This window comes from Mesoplodon mirus (genome assembly GCF_964341445.2).
Source record: "Mesoplodon mirus genome assembly, chromosome: 11".
In the NCBI taxonomy this organism is placed as follows: Eukaryota; Metazoa; Chordata; class Mammalia; order Artiodactyla; family Ziphiidae; genus Mesoplodon; species Mesoplodon mirus.
Genome location: NC_138987.1, coordinates 26,098,413 through 26,120,515, shown reverse-complemented (window position 1 = coordinate 26,120,515; position 22,103 = coordinate 26,098,413). Strand labels below are relative to the sequence as shown.

Here is a 22,103-nt window from a genome sequence, read left to right as displayed (position 1 = left end):
ATGGGATTTGGGGAGAGTATTAACCTCTCTGGGTCTCCATTTCTCCATTGATAAATGAGGAAAATAATACTACCTATCTTCTAAGGTCATTATTAGAATTATACGAGTTAAAGCATGAAATGTTTTCATAAATGTCTGTCACCTAGAAAACTTCAATAAGAATTCCCAGGCAGTCCAGTGGTTAGGACTCCGTGCTCTCTCTGCCGGGGCCCGGGTTCAATCCCTGGTCGGGGAACTAAGATCCCACAAGCCGTGCAGCCCGGCCAAATAAGAAAAAGAAAAAAGAAAAAAAGAAAACTTCAATAAATGTTGTTATGGAACCCAAAATGCACACAATCATAAAACGTAAGGAAATGTCATCAAGAGTCTCTACCATGTGACAAATATCATAGGCAACTAGTGGTGTTTATTTCCTAATACAGAGACAATAAGAGTAGGAAAGTCAAATGAAGCCAGAAGCAAACTGAGTTCACAAGATACCCTCCTGGAAGCCCTATAGGCTTGCTTCAGGGAGTCTACAAATTTGGCTCTCACCTTTCACCAGTGTTAACAAGGAAACACTGTTAGTTGTGGATTTGTAACATCCCAAAACGAAAACTTGTTGACCACCAGACCTGGGAGAATATCCCTGCCGTAGGTTGTCCTGAAGGTTCTGTGTCATACAAGGAAGGGTGCCTCACCCCTCACAACACAGCACTGAGTTTCCCAGAGCACTTTATTATACTGTCCCCCACCAACGACAGATGGCTTCCTGCATGTGCAGGGCAGAAAAGGTGATTCTCTGAGGCCCACGTGGTGCAGGTGAGGGAGAGGGCCCTCTGACAATGGTCTGACTCATGCAGGAGCAGACACTAGAGAACAGGTGGACAGCAGACGGTACAGGTGGAGGCCTGAGGTTATCAGCCTCCCAGGTACACACCAGGAGGCAGTTCCCCTCTGGTGCGGCTTCAGTGTGCAGATGTGGACTTGAACAGCCAGCTAGCATTGAAGGCTGACACCTTTTTATAAAGTAAGCACCACAGAAGATCAACCCACTTCTGGTGGGAAAAAAGTTAAAGGAGTACCCCCAGGCAGAGCCAAAAGTCCTCCAGGAGTAACTTCCTTTCTGCGGTCACAAAGGGACAATGGTGATGACAGAGCAGGCCCTCCAGGGTGTTGGCCTATAGTGATGAACCGATGACCATGAAGACGGCTAAGTACAGACTGCTGGGCACTGTACATTATCTCATTGAATCCCAGCAATAACCCTGTGAGGCGAGTGCTCATAATTAGTACTCATTTGAAATACAACACATACTTGTAAAATATTGCCTCCATAGACAAATACCATGCCTTCCTGAAAGAGACCTCGGAATGAAAGGAATCCAAAAATTAGAATAAAACATGTAGGATTTTTACCAACACTTGACACAGTAAGAATATGTCAAGTGGACTCTGCAGTAGTTGTTATATAAGTTAATTTGCTCCAGTAAGGCCATATTTTGGCCCTGCAACTGATTAGCTGAGTAACCCTGACCAAATTATTTCACCTCCATGTCCCTAGATCCTCATCTGTGAAAGGAAGAGACCAGATGCCTCTCTTTGAATTGAACACCAGAGGCCCAAACAGTAGAATCAGTAAACATACACACACTCATACACAGAAACGTTTTCACGATGTTAATGAAATCATTACAGTGACTGAAGTAGCTCTCCCAGCACATTAAACCACATCAACAAGAACACAGAACAATCCAGAGCCCACAGCATGGTCTGAAGCATGCTCTCTCTCAAACACCCCATCTCTCCCAAGTACTAGGCTGGGCTGACTTTCAAATGACAAAGATTTGTTTCTAAGAAGCAAACTATCCCAATATTCATACACTCATCAACTATTTGAGAGCTATGCTAGCACAAGCGTGCCTCTGGTGCTCTTGCTTCTCTCCTCCAGATACGTATACTCCATCACCCCCAATCACCAAAACAATTTCAGTTCATACCTGGAAATTGGCTACAATGCCCATTCCGATGCATCCCACCAATCCTAGAACTAACGACACCAAGTTAAAAACAGGAGTGCTGAAATAGCTGGTTTGGTTTTGCTTCTCTACTATTTTATATCTTGTGTACATCGTGGCTGCACCTGAAAAAGAAAGGGACTCTGATGAATTTTTATTTTTTGACTTTTTAGAAGGAAAAACACATGAACAGTTTTTATGGCTTTTAAAATAATTTGTATTTTCAGTCTCCTGATTGCAATAGTCTCCCCACTCGCTCACACCTGCCCTTCCTCACCCCATCTTACTCTCCCCTGCCATGTGATGCATACACACACACACACACACACACACACACACACACACACTGTCTTGGCTGTTATCCTTTTCATATAAATGCTATTGTGCACGTATTGTTCTGGGACTTGCTTTTTTATTTATTTAAAAATGTTCCATGGTTGGGACTTCCCTGGTGGCACAGTGGTTAAGAATCCGCCTACCAATGCAGGGGACATGGGTTCGAGCCCTGGTCTGGGAAGATCCCACATGCCGCGGAGCAACTAAGCCCGTGCACCACAATTACTGAGCCTGCGCTCTAGAGCACACGAGCAACAACTACTGAGCCCAAGTGCTGCAACTACTGAAGCCCGTGTGCCTAGAGCCTGTGCTCCACAACAAAAGAAGCCACAGCAATGAGAAGCCCACGCACCGCAACAAAGAGTAGCCCCCGCTCGCCACAACTAGAGAAAGCCTGCACACAGCAACAAAGACCCAATACAGCCATAAATAAATAAATAAATAGATTTAAAATAAATAACTAAATAAAATTTAAAAATAAAGATGTTCCGTGAAGATCTTGCCAATGTCAGTACACATAGGTCTACCTCATCATGGTATACAGTGAGATGCCATATTTATTTCATCTTTCTCCTAATGATAGATTTCTACATTATATGTTTTCCCTATTACAAACAATGCTCAGTGAACATCCTTATATAGAAGGCTTTGGCGCACTTTCCGTGTTTCTGAAAGATGAATTACTAGAAGTAGTATTACTGGGTCAAAAAACTATGCTCAATTAAAATGCCAAAAAGTAGCTCCAAACTGCTCCAAGACTGAGGCAATTTATACTCCCACAGCAGAGTTTGAAAGCAATTCTGTATGCCCTGTCCTTTTAATTATTGCCAATCTAACAAATGAAAAATGGCAACCTGTTTGTTTAATTTGCATTTCTCTGATAGTCAGTGAGACTGATCAACTTTCAGTGTCACTACTCATTTGCATTTCTTCTGAAAATTGCATGTTTATCATTTTTTTTATTTTTGAGTTTGTTCATTTTTAATTTGTAGTTGCTCTTTATACATTATGTACATTAGTCTATTGTCTGCTATAAATATTACAAATTTTCTTCTGGTCTGTTGTTTCTCTTTAACTTCATGAATCTTTCATCACTTAGAAGTTTCAATTTTTATCTACCCAAATCTGTCAGTTCTTCTATTTAGCTTCGGGGTTTTGTGTGTGTAAGTTTAGATAAGCTTTTCCATCCTAAGGTTTTAAAAATATTTTCCTATACTTAAATCCAAATCCTCTTTTTTTTTAAGATTTAATTTTATTTATTTTTGGCTATGTTGGGTCTTCATTGCTGTGCATGGGCTTTCTCTAGTTGCAGCGAGTGGGGCTACTCTTCTTTGCAGTTGGGCTTCTCTTTGCGGTGGCTTCTCTTGTTGCAGAGCACGGGCTCTAGGCGTGTGGGCTTCAGTCGGTGTGGAGCGTGGGCCCAGTAGTTGTGGCACACGGGCTTAGTTGCTCCATGGCATGTGGGATCTTCCCGGACCAGGGCTCGAACCCATGTCCCCTGCATTGGCAGGAGGATTCTTATCCACTGCACCACCATAAGAGGAAGTCCCTCCTCTTATGGTTTTGTTCTTCATGTTTACTTCTTTAATTGCCATTGGCTTTTGTGAATGGTGTGAGAGCAAATTTAACTCAGCAAATTTAGCTTACAGAAAAAGTCACATAGATATGCAGAGATATGTTTAAAAGATATTCACTTTAGCATTGTATATTATAAAATGAAAAATACCCTAAATGTTTAACAATAGGGGACTGAATTATAAATTATTATACGTCCATGAGATGGATATCATGCATGTGTTAGGATAAAGTAGATTTCTGTGTGTTCAATGGTGTTATGGTGGCCATAATATTTTTTGCTGAATTTTTAAAACCAGTCTAAAAGCTAATCATTTATCATAGAGCATTTTAACATTTTAAACAGAGATATTCATGTCAGATTCTCCCTTGCCTAGAAGCAAAAAGCTACATTTATCACTTGCTAGTGATAAAATAATCTGTCCTCTAAATCTGGACTCTGGGCAAGGATGGTGTAAGAGGGCACTGGGATTGACTGACTCCTATTTCTACTTCCCCTTGCTCACCTCCAAAACCTTGGGAGGAGAAGACCACAAATGAGTGATGGGGTGAAACTCCCTCTACCAAGGAGGATGAACCAATTTTGAAGATGCTAAGTCACTAGGTAGGCTTTCCAGCACCTCTGCCCCTTCCCGCCCTGCATCAGTAGAGAGGGCCAGAAAGTGCTGGTTATGTGATGGGTCCCTGGCAAACACCTGATTGTTCTGCAGGGTTAAGGGTTTGTGGAAAGAGCCCTACCTCTTCCATCCATATACCCTCATCACCCATAGAAGACTGAGTTTTTTAGTCATTACATTAATTGGCTCATGAGAGAGGGTTGTAGCCTCTCAGCTGCATCTCAGGTGCATTTGAGGAACTGAAAAATCATAGCTGAGTGGGAGACAAACTGTTCCATGCTTCACCTTTCCCTTCCTTTGTCAGTGGTTCAAAAGCTTTTGTGAGTATCCAAGTCCCTTAGAGCGCTGGTTCACAGCACATATGCTTGGGCCCCACTTCCAGAAGTTCTGATCCAGTAGATCTGCAGTGTGGCCCTGGAACAGGCCTTGGAACCAGCACCCAATAGGATTTTCTTGTAAGTTACCTTCAGAACACACTCTGAGAAACATTAGCTTCTAAACTTTAGGTGTCTTTGGCTTAACGCAAATGCATTGGATATAAATCACAATTTTAGAAATTACATTTAAAATCCATTTCAAATTCCTGTGGCAAATTACCAGATAAAGTGAATAGTTCTATAATGAGGCCATAAATAACTTTGGATTTCTAGTCACTTGAGTTTCTCAAAGTAGAGCAAAACTGTAGTTGCAAAGGTTATACTTTTTAAAAAATCACATATACCAAGCATAAACCCTAATGTAAACTATTGACTTTGGGTGATAATGATGTGGCAATGTAGGTTCATCAGCTGTAACTAATATATTACTCTGGTGGGGGGATGTTGATAATGGAGAAGGCTGTGGGGGGTGTGAGGGAGCAGGGTATATATGGGAAATCTCTACCTTTTCCTCAAGTTTTCTGTGAATCAGAAAATGTTCTAAAAAATAATGTTTGTTAAAAAATAACAATAAAACCGGGCAGACAGCAGAAGCAAGAAGAACTACAATCATGCAGCCTGTGGAACCAAAATCACATTCACAGAAAGATAGACAAGATGAAAAGGCAGAGGGCTATGTACCAGATGAAGGAACAAGACAAAAACCCATAAAAACAACTGAATGAAGTGGAGATAGGAAACCTTCCAGAAAAAGAATTCAGAAAAATGATAGTGAAGATGATCCAGGACCTCAGAAAAAGAATGGAGGCAAGGATCGAGAAGATGCCAGAAATGTTTAACAAAGACCTAGAAAAATTAAAGAACAAACAAACAGAGATGAACAATACAATAACTGAAATGAAAAATACACTAGAAGGAATCAAGCAGAATAACTGAGGCAGAAGAACAGATAAGTGACCTGGAAGGCAGAAGGGTGGAATTCACTGCTGCTGAACAGAATAAAGAAAAAAGATTGAAAAGAAATGAAGACAGCCTAAGGGACCTCTGGGAAAACATTAAACGCAAACAACATTTGCACTATAGGGGTCCCAGAAGGAGAATATAGAGAGAGAAAGGACCCGAGAAAATATTTGAAGAGATTATAGTTGAAAACTTCCCTAACATGGGAAAGGAAATAGCCACCCAAGTCCAGGAAGCACAGAGAGTCCCAGGCAGGATAAACCCAAGGAGAAACACATCGAGTAATCAAATTGAATAATTTAATTTAATTTAATTAATTTAATCAAATTAAAGACAAAGGAAAATTATTGAAAGCAACAAGGGAAAAACGGCAAATAACATATAAGGGGACTCCCATAAGGTTAACAGCTGATTTCTCAGCAGAAACTCTACAAGCCAGAAGGGAGTGGCATGATATACTTAAAGTGATGAAAGGGAAGAATCTACAGCCAAGATTGCTCTACCCAGCAAGGATCTCATTCAGATTCGATGGAGAAATCAAAAGCTTTACAGACAAGCAAAAGCTAAGAGAATTCAGCACCAACCAAACCAGCTCTACAACAAATGCTAAAGGAACTTCTCTAAGTGGGAAACACAAGAGAAGAAAAGGACCTACAAAAACAAACCCATAACAGTTAAGAAAATGGTAATAGGAACATACATATCAATAATTACCTTAAACATGAATGGATTAAATGCTCCAACCAAAAGACACAGGCTTGCTGAATGGATACGAAAACAAGACCAATATATATGCTGTCTACAAGAGACCCACTTCAGACCTAGGGACACATACAGACTGAAAGTGAGGGGATGGAAAAAGATATTCCACGCAAATGGAAATCAAAAGGAAGCTGTAGTAGCAATACTCATATCAGATAAAACAGACTTCAGAATAAAGAATGTTACAAGAGACAAGGAAGGACACTACCTTGGATGATCAAGGGATCAATCCAAGAAGAAGACATAACAATTATAAATATATATGCACCCAACACATAGGAGCACCTCAATACATAAGGCAACTGCTAACAGCTCTAAAAGAGGAAATCGACAGTAACAAAATAATAGTGGGGGACTTTAACACCTCACTTACACCAATAGACAGATCATCCAGACAGAAAATTAATAAGGAAACACAAGCTTTAAATGACAAAATAGACCAGATAGATTTAATTGATATTTATAGGACATTCCATCCAAAAACAGTAGATTACACTTTCTTCTCAAGTGCACAAGGAACATTCTCCAGGACAGATCATATCTTGGGTCACAAATCAAGCCTCAGTAAATTTAAGAAAATTGAAATCATATCAAGCATCTTTTCCGACGACACCACTATGAGATTAGAAATCAGCTACAGGGGAAAAAATGTAAAAAAAAACAAACACATGGAGGCTAAACAATACGTTACTAAATAACCAAGAGGTCACTGAAGAAATCAAAGAGGAAATCAAAAAATACCTAGAGACAAATTACAATGAAAACACAATGATCCAAAACCTATGGGATGCAGCAAAAGCAGTCCTAAGAGGGAAGTTTATAGAAATACAAGCCTACCTCAAGAAACAAGAAAAATCTCAAATAAACAATCTAACCTTACACCTAAAGGAGCTAGAGAAAGAAGAACAAACAAAACCCAAAGTTAGTAGAAGGAAAGAAATCATAAAGATCAGAGCAAAAATAAATGAAATAGAAACAAAGAAAACAATAACAAAGATCAAAGATCAATAAAAGATCAATAAATAAAAATACATAAACTGTAACATTTTACTTCATGTGAGATTGGTAATTTTTAATTTATTTATAATAATTATTGTGTACTTACCAAGAAATGCAGAGAAGTTTATCATAAATCCAAAAATACCACTCTCTGGAGGTGTTGTTCCTGTATCACTGAGAAAGAGAAGACACGTCCAAATTAATAAAAAGGAATTCAGTTCAGCCCTCTGGGCAGGCATGTAATTGGCAGGTATTATATTGTGTCCCTTCTGGGTGTTCAGCCACTTTGAATTCCAAAGATTTGACCTGATTTTGTTCTAAAGTATTTTCAATTTGGGCTCTGAAAAATTAAAAACTATTTTTTCTTTTTTCCCCAGTTTTACTGATATATAATTAACAAACAGCACTGTATAAGTTTAAGGTGTACAGCATAATGATTTGACTTACAGACATCATGAAATGATCACCACAGTAAGTTTCGTGAACATCCATCATCTCATATAGATACAAATTTTTTTGAGAACTTTTTTTGTTATAATGAGAACTCTTAGGATTTACTTTCTTAACAACTTTCATATATAACATACAGCAGTGTTAATTATATTACCCATGTTGTACATTACCTCCCTAGTACTTATTTATATTCTAACTGGAAGTTTGTGCTATTTGACCACCATCATCCAATCCCCCTCTTCCTCACCCCTGGCCTCTGAGAACCACAAGTCTGGTCTCTTTTCCTATGAGTTTGTTTGTATGTTTGTTTGTTTTGAAGTATAATTGACAACACTATGTGAGGAAATACTTAAAGTGAATGGTGGTGGTGTTTTTCAGATGATCCCACCTGAAAAATCTGATGTGTGTGTTCATTCTTGATGAGGAATTGAATGAGACTATTTTGGGGGGGGGAAAAAAAAACCTGGTCTAAAATCACGTTTGAAAAGTCTACTATTTGAATATTAAATATACATAAACACATCACTTTAATTTTTAACAATATGATTTATGCATAAGAATTTACACTGCTGAAAATATGATAGAAGGCTGAGCAATAAATATTATTGATGCCTGTCAGTACTTTATGGAAATAGGGTATCATGGGTATTACTCATGGTGATAAATTATTTTAACAAAAAAATAGCTTCTATGAGACATATTTCAGATGCAGTCTATCAATTAATTAATTCAGTGAGCTGGAATGTAGCATTTGACATGTGCTGGCTTCTATTCATTAATGCCAAGGTTTATGTTTTTATACTCTCAAGCTGCTTGCATAAAGCACAGTTTCAAACTGATGGCAAAGGCGCTCCCAACATGAAACAACTCGTACTTGTCTTGAGTGTTTCCACATTTTAAAACAGCTCTGAAATTTAAGTACTGAAAAATGGATCAAGTTGAAAAGATGCACTTCAAAGTGTTTGAAAAATTCCACAGGAAGCCTGTGTGTGCAGGAAGCAGGAGTCTTTAAGCTTTGTGAACACTTAATATTTGAAGAGTATGAAGAGGTTAATGTTCCCCCTTCCCACAAATTCCTCTAGTCCCAATTACTTCAATCTCAGTGTCACTTGTACCTGTAAGAATCTGAAGGGTTTAGAATTTAACATTACCATTTTTCCTACAAATAATCCTTTTTCTCACTAAAGGGATGTTGAGGTGAAGGCTGCCCAACGTTTGGGATGCCCTTCTGAGCACATCGTCCTGAATGGGCGAGGAGGGGACGGGAACCAGTGATGGAAACAGCTGGTGGAAACAGCTCATGTGTGCCCTTGGGCAGCACTTTTGCCAGAAAATTCTCACAGGGAAAGGAAGCCTTCTATTCTTGACCTCAGGGTATAAAAAAGCAGCTACCGATGACTCATGCAAGAGTACTTGTTGGCACAGGTCTGAGAGGAATCTGCCATGTGCCAGGAAGATTGTTGGTTGTGGAGAAGTGAGGAGGATATTCAGCGGGGTAGGTAGGTGGGGGGACAAAGGTGCTCTAACAGGAGATGAGAAGATGACCATACTTGGGAATGATCTGTCCAAGGAGAGCAAACCAGGACATATTTCAAGGGCCCAGGTATGCAGTCCACATGGCATCGAACATGTGATTCGAAAGCTCAGAATTTCAGAGTGATATTTTATTCTTGCTTATCTGTACATTTAAAACCATACAGGCAGGGCTTCCCTGGTGGCGCAGTGGTTGAGAGTCCGCCTGCCGATGCAGGGGACACGGGTTCGTGCCCCGGTCCGGGAAGATCCCACATGCCGCGGGGCGGCTGGGCCCGTGAGCCATGGCCGCTGAGCCTGCATGTCCAGAGCCTGTGCTCCACAATGGGAGAGGCCACAACAGTGAGAGGCCCGCGTACTGCAAAAACAAACAAACAAACAACAACAACAAAACATACAGGCAGAATCTGGGAATTCCCTCGCAGTCCAGTGGTTAGGACTCCATGCTTTCACTGCCATGAGCCTGGATTAGATCCCTGGTCAGGGAACAAAACAAAGAACCCACAAGCCACACAGCGAGGTCAAAAACAAAAACAAACACACACAAAAACCCATACAGGCAGAATCAAAAGTGCTTTGCAAGCAGCCTTTCCATATGCATTTGTTGAATGAATGACTATCAGTACTGGCAGTAGACACTACTTTTTGAACACTTACCACGTACCAGGCACTGCTAGGTGCTCACCCTACGTCATTTCATTTCACCCTCTCAACCCTGAGGTGTGCCTATTACCAACCCCACTTTATTAAGGAGGAAACTGGGTATTGGAGAGGTTATATAACTTGTTCCAGGTCCCAGTGCTATCAAATGGAGGGAATCTACATTCCATCCATGTGTCTGACTCTGCTTTCCTGCCTCCTCTGTGCTCTAACAGCAGGCAAGGAACGAAGCAATTAGAAGAATGACTGGGGGAGGAGAGCAAGCACAGATGTGCTGGTAAATGCTTAACAAACAGCTCCAGAGGGAACCTGATTTGTAACACAGGCCAATTTCCATGCTATGAATATTCCCAATATGTCAAAATTCAAGCTACCAAAATGCTGGTCACTGAACAAGGAGTTGGGAAAAAATGCACACAGTTGGCTCATCATGCCTTAGTTGTATACCAGGAAGGTGTAAAGTAGGTTAAGACCTCATAGCTTCTCAGATGCCATCATTTAATAATAAAACACCTTTGAAAAATGGTTCTGAAGAACCTAGGAGCAGGACAGGAATAAAGACGTAGACGTAGAGAATGGACTTGAGGACACGGGGAGGTGGAAGGGTAAGCTGGGACAAAGTGAGAGAGCGGCATGGACATATATACACTACCAAACGTAAAACAGATACCTAGTGGGAAGCAGCCGCATAGCACAGGGAGATCAGCTCGGTGCTTTGCGACCACCTAGAGGGGTGGGGTAGGGAGGGTGGGAGGGAGATGCAAGAGGGAGGAGATATGGGGATGTATGTATATGTACATCTGATTCACTTTGTTATAAAGCAGAAACTGACACACCATTGTAAAGCAATTATACTCCAATGAAGATGCTAAAAGAAAAAAAAGAATAAACTGGAAACTAATACTACATTGTAAATCAACTATATTTCAATAAAAAAATTTTTTTAATTAAAAAAGTAATAAGAAGAAAACACTTTTGGGCTTCCCTGGTGGCACAGTGGTTAAGAATCCGCCTGCCAATGCAGGGGACATGGGTTTGAGCCCTGGTCCAGAAAGATCCCACATGCCGCGGAGCAACTGGGCCTGTGCGCCACAACTACTGAGCCTGCGCTCTAGAGCCCGCGAGCCACAGCTACTGAAGCCCACATGCCTAGAGCCTGTGCTCTGCAACAAGAGAGGCCACCGCAATGAGAAGCCCACCCACCACAATGAAGAGTAGCCCCCACTCACCGCAATTAGGGAAAGCCTGCGCGCAACAACTAAGAACCAATGCAGCCAAAAATAAATAAATTAATTAAATAAATTTTAAAAAAAAACCCACCTTTGACAATTATTCACCACCATGGTCTGATTTTCTTTCAGGATTACTCAGTCCATAACACCCACCATCAATGCATGAGTACCAATGGGCCTACATTCCTACACTTGGCACTACAACATAGGAAACAATACTACAAACATAGGGGAAAATATGAATGCACTGCATTCATAACCAGTTATTTGATTAAATGAAATCATCTTTTAAAAAATTTTTATTTGGCTGCAAAAATAACCATAAACTTTATCCACTCATCAACAAAATATTTATGGGACACCTACCATGTGTTAGTACAATCTGAGTCACAAATTTCCCTATTTATCAGGTAAGAGTGGTCAGTGTGTGATTTATTTCCATTAAGTGACAAAGTGGTACCTAAACTACACTTGGTGATTTTTATTTATTTATTTATTTATTTGGCTGCACCGGGTCTCAGTTGCAGCATGCAGGATCCAATTCCCTCACCGGTGATTGAACCCAGGCCCCCTGCATTGGGAGCATGGAGTCTTTACCACTGGACACCAGGGAAGTCCCCCATTTGGTGAAATTTTGCTTAAGAATATTTCAAGAGGGGGGCTTCCCTGGTGGCACAGTGGTTAAGAATCCGCCTGCAGATGCAGGGGACAAGGGTTCGAGCCCTGGTCCAGGAAGATCCCACATGCCACGGAGCAACGAAGCCCATGCGCCACAACTACTGAGCCTGCGCTCTAAGAGCCCCATGAGCCACAACTACGGAAGCCCGCGTGCCTAGAGCCCATGCTCTGCAACAAGAGAAGCCACCGCAACGAGAAGCCCGCGCACTGCAACGAAGAGTAGCCCCCACTCACCACAACTAGAGAAAGCCCGCGCGCAGCAAAGAAGACCCAACACAGCCAAAAATAAATAAATAAAATTAATTAATTAATTTTTAAAAATTCAAGAGATAAACAATGAAGTCCTACCATATAGCACAGGGAACTATATTCAGTATCCTGTGATAAACCATACTGGAAAAGAATATGAAAGAGAATATATATATATATATATATATATATATATATATATATATGTATATAACTGAATCACTTTGCTGTACAGCTGAAATTAACACTTTGTAAATCAACTATACATCAATAAAATTTTGTATAAAATTTAAAAAGAAAAAGAGTATTTCAAGAAAACTTTCCAGGGAATTCCTGGTCTGGTGGTTAGGACTCTGTGCTTTCACTGCTGAGGGCATGGGTTCAGTCCCTGGTCAGGGAACTAAGATCCTGCAAGCCATGCAGCTTGCTGCGGCCAAAAAAAAAAAGAAAAGAAAAAACTTTCCAAGCAGAAAATGAAACTGTGGCCACTTCTAAGAACTTTTAAGGATAGTAGTGGTTACCTGCTATCGTTAATACAAACGGAAGGCTCCCTCTTTCATCTCAGCCAGTGACATGCCATGCTGACTAAGGAAGACCCAGAAACTCAGAGGCCATGTGCCATGCAGTCATGCCATGGCTGCATCATCAAACGTCGGAAGCACCCAGAGGCCTGGGTAACGCGGATGGCATCCATCACCACAGGATCAGCTTTGACAAATATCACCCAGGTTACTTTGTGAAAGTTGGAATGAGGCATCACCACTTAAAAGAGGAATCGGAGCTTCTGCCCCACTGTCAACCATGATAAACTGTGGACCTTGATCAGTGAGCAGACATGGGGGAAATGCTACCAAAAACAAGACTGGAGGTGCTCCGATCATTGATGTGGTGTGATCAGGCAGTTCTGGGGAAGAGAAAGTTCCCAAAGCAGCCTGTCATTGTAAGCAGATAGGGTAGGGGGGCCCTGGAGGAAAAGAACCAGATATAGCTTTTTGACATTAGAGAAGCCATTTAGCCCTAAACCATTTTATGATCTAAGCCTGGCTGCAATGCTTGCCCTTGAACAGGTCTCAGCAGTAATGAACTTAAGGGAACAAAGGAACAAACAACTGTTACCAGGCAAAGTGAGTAACAATAGCAAAGATAATAAGTCAGTTGTAAAGACTCCCAGTTCTGTTTCAATGGTAAAGATTAGCCTGAAGCACCTTCTGGAACTGTTTCACAGAATTTAAACCCCTCTGGAGGGCTCATTCACCAGATGGACTGGAACCTAAGGGATGAGAATGTTGACCTTTTCTGATCCTCGTGACATCAACTGACTAAAGCTAGGACATTGTCGACCTTTGCCCCGATTCTATGCTGAATTCTCCTCTGTTCAAGCCCCTTCATGAGTATGCAGGTAACCTAGCTTAAAGCTTCCCCAATGTTGCTGTTTGGGGAGACTCTGCTTTGGGAAAGGTCCCTGGTGTTCTCCTTACTTGCTGCAGTAATAAATCCTTCCTTCTTCCATTGTTTGGCTTGGCTGTGTCTTCTGGCTTGACACCTACCAAGAGGTGAACCCACTTTTTGGGGTAAAATTGTCATGAAGGTTAAATTCTTCAGCAGAAGAGCTGAGGAGAATATTAAGGGTGTGTGTGCATGTGTGTGTGTGTGTGTGTGTGTGTGTGTGTGTGTGTTGGGAGGCAGGGTGGGGGAGTGCCTTGTCCTGGTAGCTTGAAGTCACATGGAGGGAGATTCTTAAATGTTAACAAGTGCATTTCTTTAAAAATAATATACATTTTTTCATATATATATATATATATATATATATATATATATATATGAAAGCCTCTCTTACCTTAAAATGTTCTTTTCAGTCTTTCTTTTGGTCTCCAAGCTATTACTTTACATCATAAGTAAATACTGTATCACACCTTCCACCTGACACTGGAATCTAGATGAACATAACACCAAGGGGGTACCAAGGGAACCTGTTGGTAGCCTCTTTTTCTTTTACGTTTTTTAAGCTCACAGTAAATGATCATATTGTACAAAGGCAGAGGTAGTAGGATTTGGTTGGCACAGCTGTACTTGGGCACCTGATTCAGGAAAATGGAGAATGAGTGCCATGCCAAAGCAGTTGCCTCCCAATTTGGCAGAAGTAGTCCCCTTACCCAACTCCCACAACATCATTCTGTATCACATGGCTTAAAGACCTGGCCCAGATCCATCCACCTCCTCACTTGCCTCCTAGTAAATGAGGCACTTCCTGGAAACTGTACAGGGGGATAAGAACTCATTGTTCATTTGCATGTGGCTTAGAACCTGTTGAGGCTGTTATGTGTACACACTTGTGCCTAGGAAATCAGTTTACTGTGGAAATATTTACTGTGTTTCGATTTCTACAAGTTTTGTTCATCACGGAAAATTCCAAACTGTTTATCTAACGCCTTTCTCCAAACTAATTTATGATGTTAAGCCACTTCATAATCACTTGGTGCTCAAAGGGATAAAAACAATACAAATAAGACGTGCATTGGTTCAAGATGGTGGAGTAGAAGGACGTGTGCTCACTCCCTCTTGCGAGAGTACCGGAATCACAACTAACTGCTGAGCAATCATCAACAGGAAGACACTGGAACTCACCAGAAAAGATACCCCACATCCAAAGACAAAGGAGAAGCCACAATGAGATGGTAGGAGGGGCACAATCACAGTAAAATCAAATGCCATAACTGGTGGGTGGGTGACTCACAGACTGGAGAACACTTACACCACAGAAGTCCACCCACTAGGAGTGAAGGTTCTGAGCCCCACGTCAGGCTTCCCAGCCTGGGGGTCTGGCAACGGGAGGAGGAATTCCCAGAGAATCAGACTTTGAAGGCCAGCGGGATTTGATTGCAGGACTTCAACAGGACTGGGGGAAAGAGAGACTACACTCTTCGAGGGCACACACAAAGTAGTGTGCGCATCGGGATCCGGGGAAGGAGCAGTGACCCCATAGGAGACTGAACCAGACCTACCTGCTAGTGTTGGAGGGTATCCTGCAGAGGCGGGGGGTGGCTGTGTCTCACCATGAGGACAAGGACACTGGCAGCAGAAGTTCTGGGAAGTACTCCTAGGCGTGAGCCCTCCCAGAGTCCACCATTAGCTCCACCAACAGCCTGGTAGGCTCCAGTGCTGGGTTGCCTCAGGCCAAACAACCAACAGGGAGGGAACCCAGCCCCACCCATCAGCAGACAAGCAGATTAAAGTTTTACTGAGCTCTGGCCACCAGAGCAACACCCAGCTCTGCCCACCACCAGTCCCTCCCATCAGGAAGCTTGCACAAGCCACTTAGGTGGCCTCATCCACCAGAGGGCAGACAGCAGAAGCAAGAAGAACTACAATCCTGCAGCCTGTGGAAGGAAAACCACATTCACAGAAAGACAGAATAAAAAGTCAGAGGGCTATGTACCAGATGAAGGAACAAGATAAAATCCCAGAAAAACAACTGAATGAAGTGGAGATAGGAAACCTTCCAGAAATAGAATTCAGAAAAATGATAGTGAAGATGATAAGGACCTCAGAAAAAGAATGGAGGCAAGATCGAGAAGAAGCAAGAAATGTTTAACAAAGACCTAGAAGAATTAAAGAACAAACAGATGAACAATACAATAACTGAAATGAAAAATACACTAGAAGGAGTCAATAGCAGAATAACTGAGGCAAAAGAACGGATAAGTGACCTGGAAGACAGAATGGTGGAATTCACTGCTGTGGAACAGAATAAAGAAAAAAGAATGAAAAGGAATGAGACAGCCTAAGAGACCTCTGGGACAACATTAAACACAACAACATTCAAATTATAGGGGTCCCAGGAGAAGAGAGAGAGAAAGGACCCGAGAAAATATTTGAAGAGATTATAGTCGAAAACTTCCCTAACATGGGAAAGGAAATAGCCACCCAAGTCCAGGAAGCACAGAGAGTCCCAGGCAGGATAAACCCAAGGAGAAACACATCGAGTAATCAAATTGAATAATTTAATTTAATTTAATTTAATTAATTAATTTAATCAAATTAAAGACAAAGAAAAATTATTGAAAGCAACAAGGGAAAAATGGCAAATAACATATAAGGGGACTCCCATAAGGTTAACAGCTGATTTCTCAGCAGAAACTCTACAGGCCAGAAGGGAGTGGCATGATATATTTAAAGTGATGAAAGGGAAGAACCTACAACCAAGATTACTCTACCCAGCAAGGATCTCATTCAGATTTGATGGAGAAATCAAAAGTTTTACAGACAAGCAAAAGCTAAGAGAATTCAGCACCACCAAACCAGCTCTACAACAAATGCTAAAGGAACTTCTCTAAGTGGGAAACACAAGAGAAGAAAAGGACCTACAAAAACAAACCCATAACAGTTAAGAAAATGGTAATAGGAACATACATATCAATAATTACCTTAAATGTGACTGGAATAAATGCTCCAACAAAAAGACACAGGCTTGCCGAATGGATACGAAAACAAGACCCATATATATGCTGTCTACAAGAGACCCACTTCAGACCTTGGGACACATACAGTCTGAAAGTGAGGGGATGGAAAAAGATATTCCATGCAAGTGAAAATCAAAAGGAAGCTGGAGTAGCAATACTCATATCAGATAAAACAGACTTCAAAATAAAGAATGTTACAAGAGACAAGGAAGGACACTACCTTGGATGATCAAGGGATCAATCCAAGAAGAAGACATAACAATTATAAATATATATGCACCCAACACATAGGAGCACCTCAATACATAAGGCAACTGCTAACAGCTCTAAAAGAGCAAATCAACAGTAACACAATAATAGTGGGGGACTTTAACACCTCACTTACACCAATGGACAGATCATCCAGACAGAAAATTAATAAGGAAACACAAGCTTTAAATGACAAAATAGACCAGATGGATTTAATTGATATTTATAGGACATTCCATCCAAAAACAGCAGATTACACTTTCTTCTCAAGTGCACAGGGAACATTCTCCAGGATAGATCACATCTTGCGTCACAAATCAAGCCTCAGTAAATTTAAGAATATTGAAATCAAGCATCTTTTCCGACCACGACGCTGTGAGATTAGAAATCAACTACATGGGAAAAAATGTAAAAAAAACAAACACATGGAGGCTAAACAATATGTTACTAAATAACCAAGAGGTCACTGAAGAAATCAAAGAGGAAATCAAAAAATACCTAGAGACAAATGACAACGAAAACATGGCAATCCAAAACCTACAGGATGCAGCAGAAGCAGTTCTAAGAGGGAAGTTTATAGCAATACAAGCCTACCTCAAGAAACAAGAAAAATCTCAAATTTTGAAACCTCAAAATCAAAATATCTCAAAACTTACACCTAAAGGAACTAGAGAAAGAAGAACAAACAAAACCCAAAGTTAGCAGAAGAAATCATAAAGATCAGAACAGAAATAAATGAAATAGAAACAAAGAAAGCAATAGCAAACATCAATAAAACTAAAAGCTGGTTCTTTGAGAAGTTAAACAAAACTGATAAACTATTAGCCAGACTCATCAGAAAAAGAGGGAGAGGACACAAATCAATAAAACTAGAAATGAAAAAGAAGAAGTTACAATGGACATTGCAAAAATACAAAGCATCCTAGGAGACTGCTACAAGCAACTCTATGCCAATAAAATGGACAACCCGGAAGAAATGACAAATTCTTAGAAAGGTATAAACTTCCAAGACTGAACCAGGAAGAATTAGAAAATATGAAAAGATGAAGCACAAGTAATGAAGTTGAAACTGTGATTAAAAATCTTCCAACAGGGCTTTCCTGGTGGCGCAGTGGTTGAGAGTCCGCCTGCCGATGCAGGGGACGCGGGTTCGTGCCCCGGTTTGGGAGGATCCCACATGCCGCGGAGCGGCTGGGCCCGTGAGCCATGGCCGCTGGGCCTGCGCGTCCGGAGCCTGTGCTCCGCGGTGGGAGGAGCCACAGCAGTGAGAGGCCCGCGTACCGCAAAAAAAAAAAAAAAAAAAAAAAATCTTCCAACAAACAAAAGTCCAGGACAAGATGTCTTCACAGGTGAATTCTATGAAACATTTAGGGAAGAGCTAACACCCAACCTTCTCAAACTCTTCCAAAAAATTGCAGAGGAAGGAATACTCCCAAACTCATTCTGTGAGGCCACCATCACCCTGATACCAAAACCAGACAAAGATACTACAAAAAAAGAAAATTACAGACTAATATCACTGATGAATATAGATGCAGAAATCCTCAACAAAATACTAGCAAACAGAATCCAACAACACATTAAAAGGGTCATGCACCATGATCAAGTGGGATTCATCCAAGGGATGCAAGGATTCTTCAATATATGCAAATCAATCAATATTATACACCATATTAACAATTTGAATAATAAAAACCATATCATCATCTCAATAGATGCAGAAAAAGCTTCTGACAAAATTCAACATCGATTTATAATAAAAACTCTCCAGAAAGTGGGCATAGAGGGAACCTACCTCAACATAATAAAGGCCATATACGACAAACCCACAGCAAACATCATTCTCAATGGTGAAAAACTGAAAACATTTCCTCTAAGAGCAGGAAGGAGACAAGGATGTCCACTCTCACCACTGTTATTCAACATAGTTTTGGAAGTCCTAGTCCATGGCAATCAGAGAAGAAAAAGAAATAAAAGGAATACAAATTGGAAAAAAAGAAGTAAAGCTGTCAATGTTTGCAGATGACATGATACTATAATACACAGAGAATCCTAAAAATGCCACCAGAAAACAACTAGAGCTAATCAATGAATTTGGCAAAGTTGCAGGATACAAAATTAATGCACAGAAATCTCTGGCATTCCTATACATTAACAACGAAAGATCAGAAAGAAAAATTAAGGAAACAATCCCATTCACCATTGCAACAAAAAGAATAAAATACCTAGGAATAAACCTACCTAAGGAGGTAAAAGACCTGTACTCAGAAAACTATGAGACACTGATGAAAGAAATTAAAGATGACACGAACAGATAGAGAGATATACCATGTTCTTCAATTGGAAGAATCAATATTGTGAAAATGACTATACTACCCAAAGCAATCTACAGATTCAATGCAATCCCTGTCAAATTACCAATGGCATTTTTTACAGAACTAGAACAAAAAATCTTAAAATTTGTATGGAGACACAAAAGACCCCGAATAGCCAAAGCACTTTTTTTTTTTTTTTGGTGGTACGTGGGCCTCTCACTGTTGTGGCCTTTCCCGTTGCGGAGCACAGGGTCCGGACGCGCAGGCTCAGCGGCCATGGCTCACGGGCCCAGCCGCTCCGCGGCATGTGGGATCTTCCTGGACCGGGGCACGAACCCGCGTCCCCTGCATCAGCAGGCGGACTCTCAACCACTGCGCCACCAGGGAAGCCCCCCAAAGCACTTTAAAAAAAAAATTAATTAATTAATTTATTTGTTTATTTATTTATTTATTGGCTGCATTGGGTCTTCGTTGCTGTGCACGGGCTTCCTCTAGTTCCGGTGAGTGGAGACTACTCTTTGTTGCAGTGTGCGGGCTTCTCATTGCAGTGGCTTCTCTTGTTCCGGAGCACGGGCTCTAGGCCCGTGGGCTGCAATAGTTGTGGCACGCAGGCTCAATAGTTGTGGCTCGTGGGCTCTAGAGCATAGGCTCAATAGTTGTGGCACACAGGCTTAGTTGCTCTGTGGCATGTGGGATCTTCCCGGACCAGGGCTTGAACCCGTGTCCCCTACATTGGCAGGTGGATTCTTAACCACTGCATCACCAGGGAAGTCCCACCAAAGCAGTCTTGAAGGAAAAAAATGGAGCTGGAGGAATCAGACTCCCTGACTTCAGACTATACTACAAAGCTACAGTAATCAAGACAATATGGTACTGGTACAAAAACAGAAATATAGATCAACGGAACAGGATAGAAAGCCCAGAGATAAACCCACGCACCTATGATCAACTAATCTATGACAAAGGAAGCAAGAATATACAATGGAGAAAAGACAGCCTCTTCAATAAGTGGTGCCTGGAAAACTGGACAGCTACATGTAAAAGAGTGAAATTAGAACACTCCCTAACACCATACACAAATATAAACTGAAAATGGATTAGAGACCTAAATGTAAGACCGGACACTATAAAACTCTTAGAGGAAAGCATAGGAAGAACACTCTTTGACATAAATTGCAGCAAATCTTTTTTGATCCACCTCCTAGAGTAATGGAAATAAAAGCAAAAATAAACAAATGGGACCTAATGAAACTTAAATGCTTTTGCAAAGCAAAGGAAGCTACAAACAAGATGAAAAGACAACCCTCAGAATGGGAGAAAGTATTTGCAAACGAATCAACTGACAAAGAATTAATCTCCAAAACATATAAACAGCTCATGCAGCTCAGTATTAAAGAAAGAAACAACCCAATGCAAAAATGGGCAGAAGGCCTAAATAGACATCTCTCCAAAGAAGACATATAAATGGCCAAGAAGCACATGAAAAGCTGCTCAACATCACTAAGTATTAGAGAAATGCAAATCAAAACTACAATGAGGTTATCACCTCACACCAGTTAGAATGGGCATCATCAGAAAATCTACAAACAACAAATACTGGAGAGAGTGTGGATAAAAGGGAACCCTCTTGCATTGTTGGTGGGAATGTATATTGATATGGCCACTATGGAGAAGAGTATGGAGGTTCCTTAAAAAATGAAAAATAGAATTACCATATGACCCAGCAATCCCACTACTGGGCATATACCCAGAGAAAACCATAATTGAAAAAGACACATCCACCCCAATGTTCATTGCAGCACTATTTACAATAGCCAGGTCATGGAAGCAACCTAAATGCCCATCGACAGACGAATGGATAAAGAAGATGTGGCACATATATACAATGGAATATTACTCAGCCATAAAAAGGAACGAAATTGGGTCATTTGTAGAGATGTGGATGGACCTAGAGACTGTCATACTATGAGTGAAGTAAGTCAGAAAGAGAAAAACAAAAATCATATATTAACGCATATATGAGGAACCTAGAAAAATGGTACAGATGTACTGGTTTGCAGGGCAGAAATAGAGACACAGATGCAGAGAACAAACGTATGGACACCAAGGGGGGAAAGTGGTGGGTGTGGTGGTGATGAATTGGGAGATTGGGATTGACATGTACACACTGATGTGTATAAAATGGATAACTAATAAGAACCTGCTGTATAAAAAAATAAATTTAATTTAAAAAAACATGCATGATAATATAAGCTTGGTCGAATACCGTTCTTTCAATCATTGGATACATGGGATTCCATTACTCTAAAGCCTGGGGTTATGGTTTACTGGGGGGACTGAGATGCTGGCAGTATGCAAAATTATCTGCATGCCCAAACAGGTTTATTAGACTGTCCTAAAATCCTAGGCCCATTGCTTGGAAGATTAGTCAGGACCTAGAACCAAAAAACACTTAATGCACCCGTATAAGGAGACCATTACTTCCTTTGTCTTCATATTTAAATATATTATTTAAAATAAATAACTATGATAATAAAAAGTCATTCCAGGGCATTCCCTGGTTGTCCAGTGGTTAAGACTAGGTGCTTTCACTGCTGTGGCCAGGGTTCAATCCCTGGCTGGGGAACCAAGATCCCACAAGCCATGTGGCC

At 40.9% G+C, this 22,103-nt stretch overlaps 1 protein-coding gene across 5 annotated transcripts in view; it reads right to left on the bottom strand.

Moving 5' to 3' along the window:
- Window positions 1-22,103, bottom strand: part of DRAM1 (DNA damage regulated autophagy modulator 1) — a 46,840-nt gene that overhangs the window by 13,140 nt on the left and 11,597 nt on the right. For 4 of the 5 annotated variants that reach the window (XR_014295222.1, XM_082634632.1, XM_082634631.1 and 1 more), the window contains exons 2-3: window positions 7,730-7,797; window positions 1,980-2,122 (exon numbers count right to left, since the gene is read on the bottom strand). Coding sequence is in view for 3 of the 5 variants with exons in the window: in XM_082634632.1 (XP_082490758.1) it covers window positions 1,980-2,122; window positions 7,730-7,797 (211 nt within the window). In the remaining 2 variants the exon portion in view is untranslated. Of the gene's footprint in view, window positions 1-1,979; window positions 2,123-7,729; window positions 7,798-22,103 lie in introns of those variants that run through there. The other variant, XR_014295221.1, reaches the window with a different exon arrangement.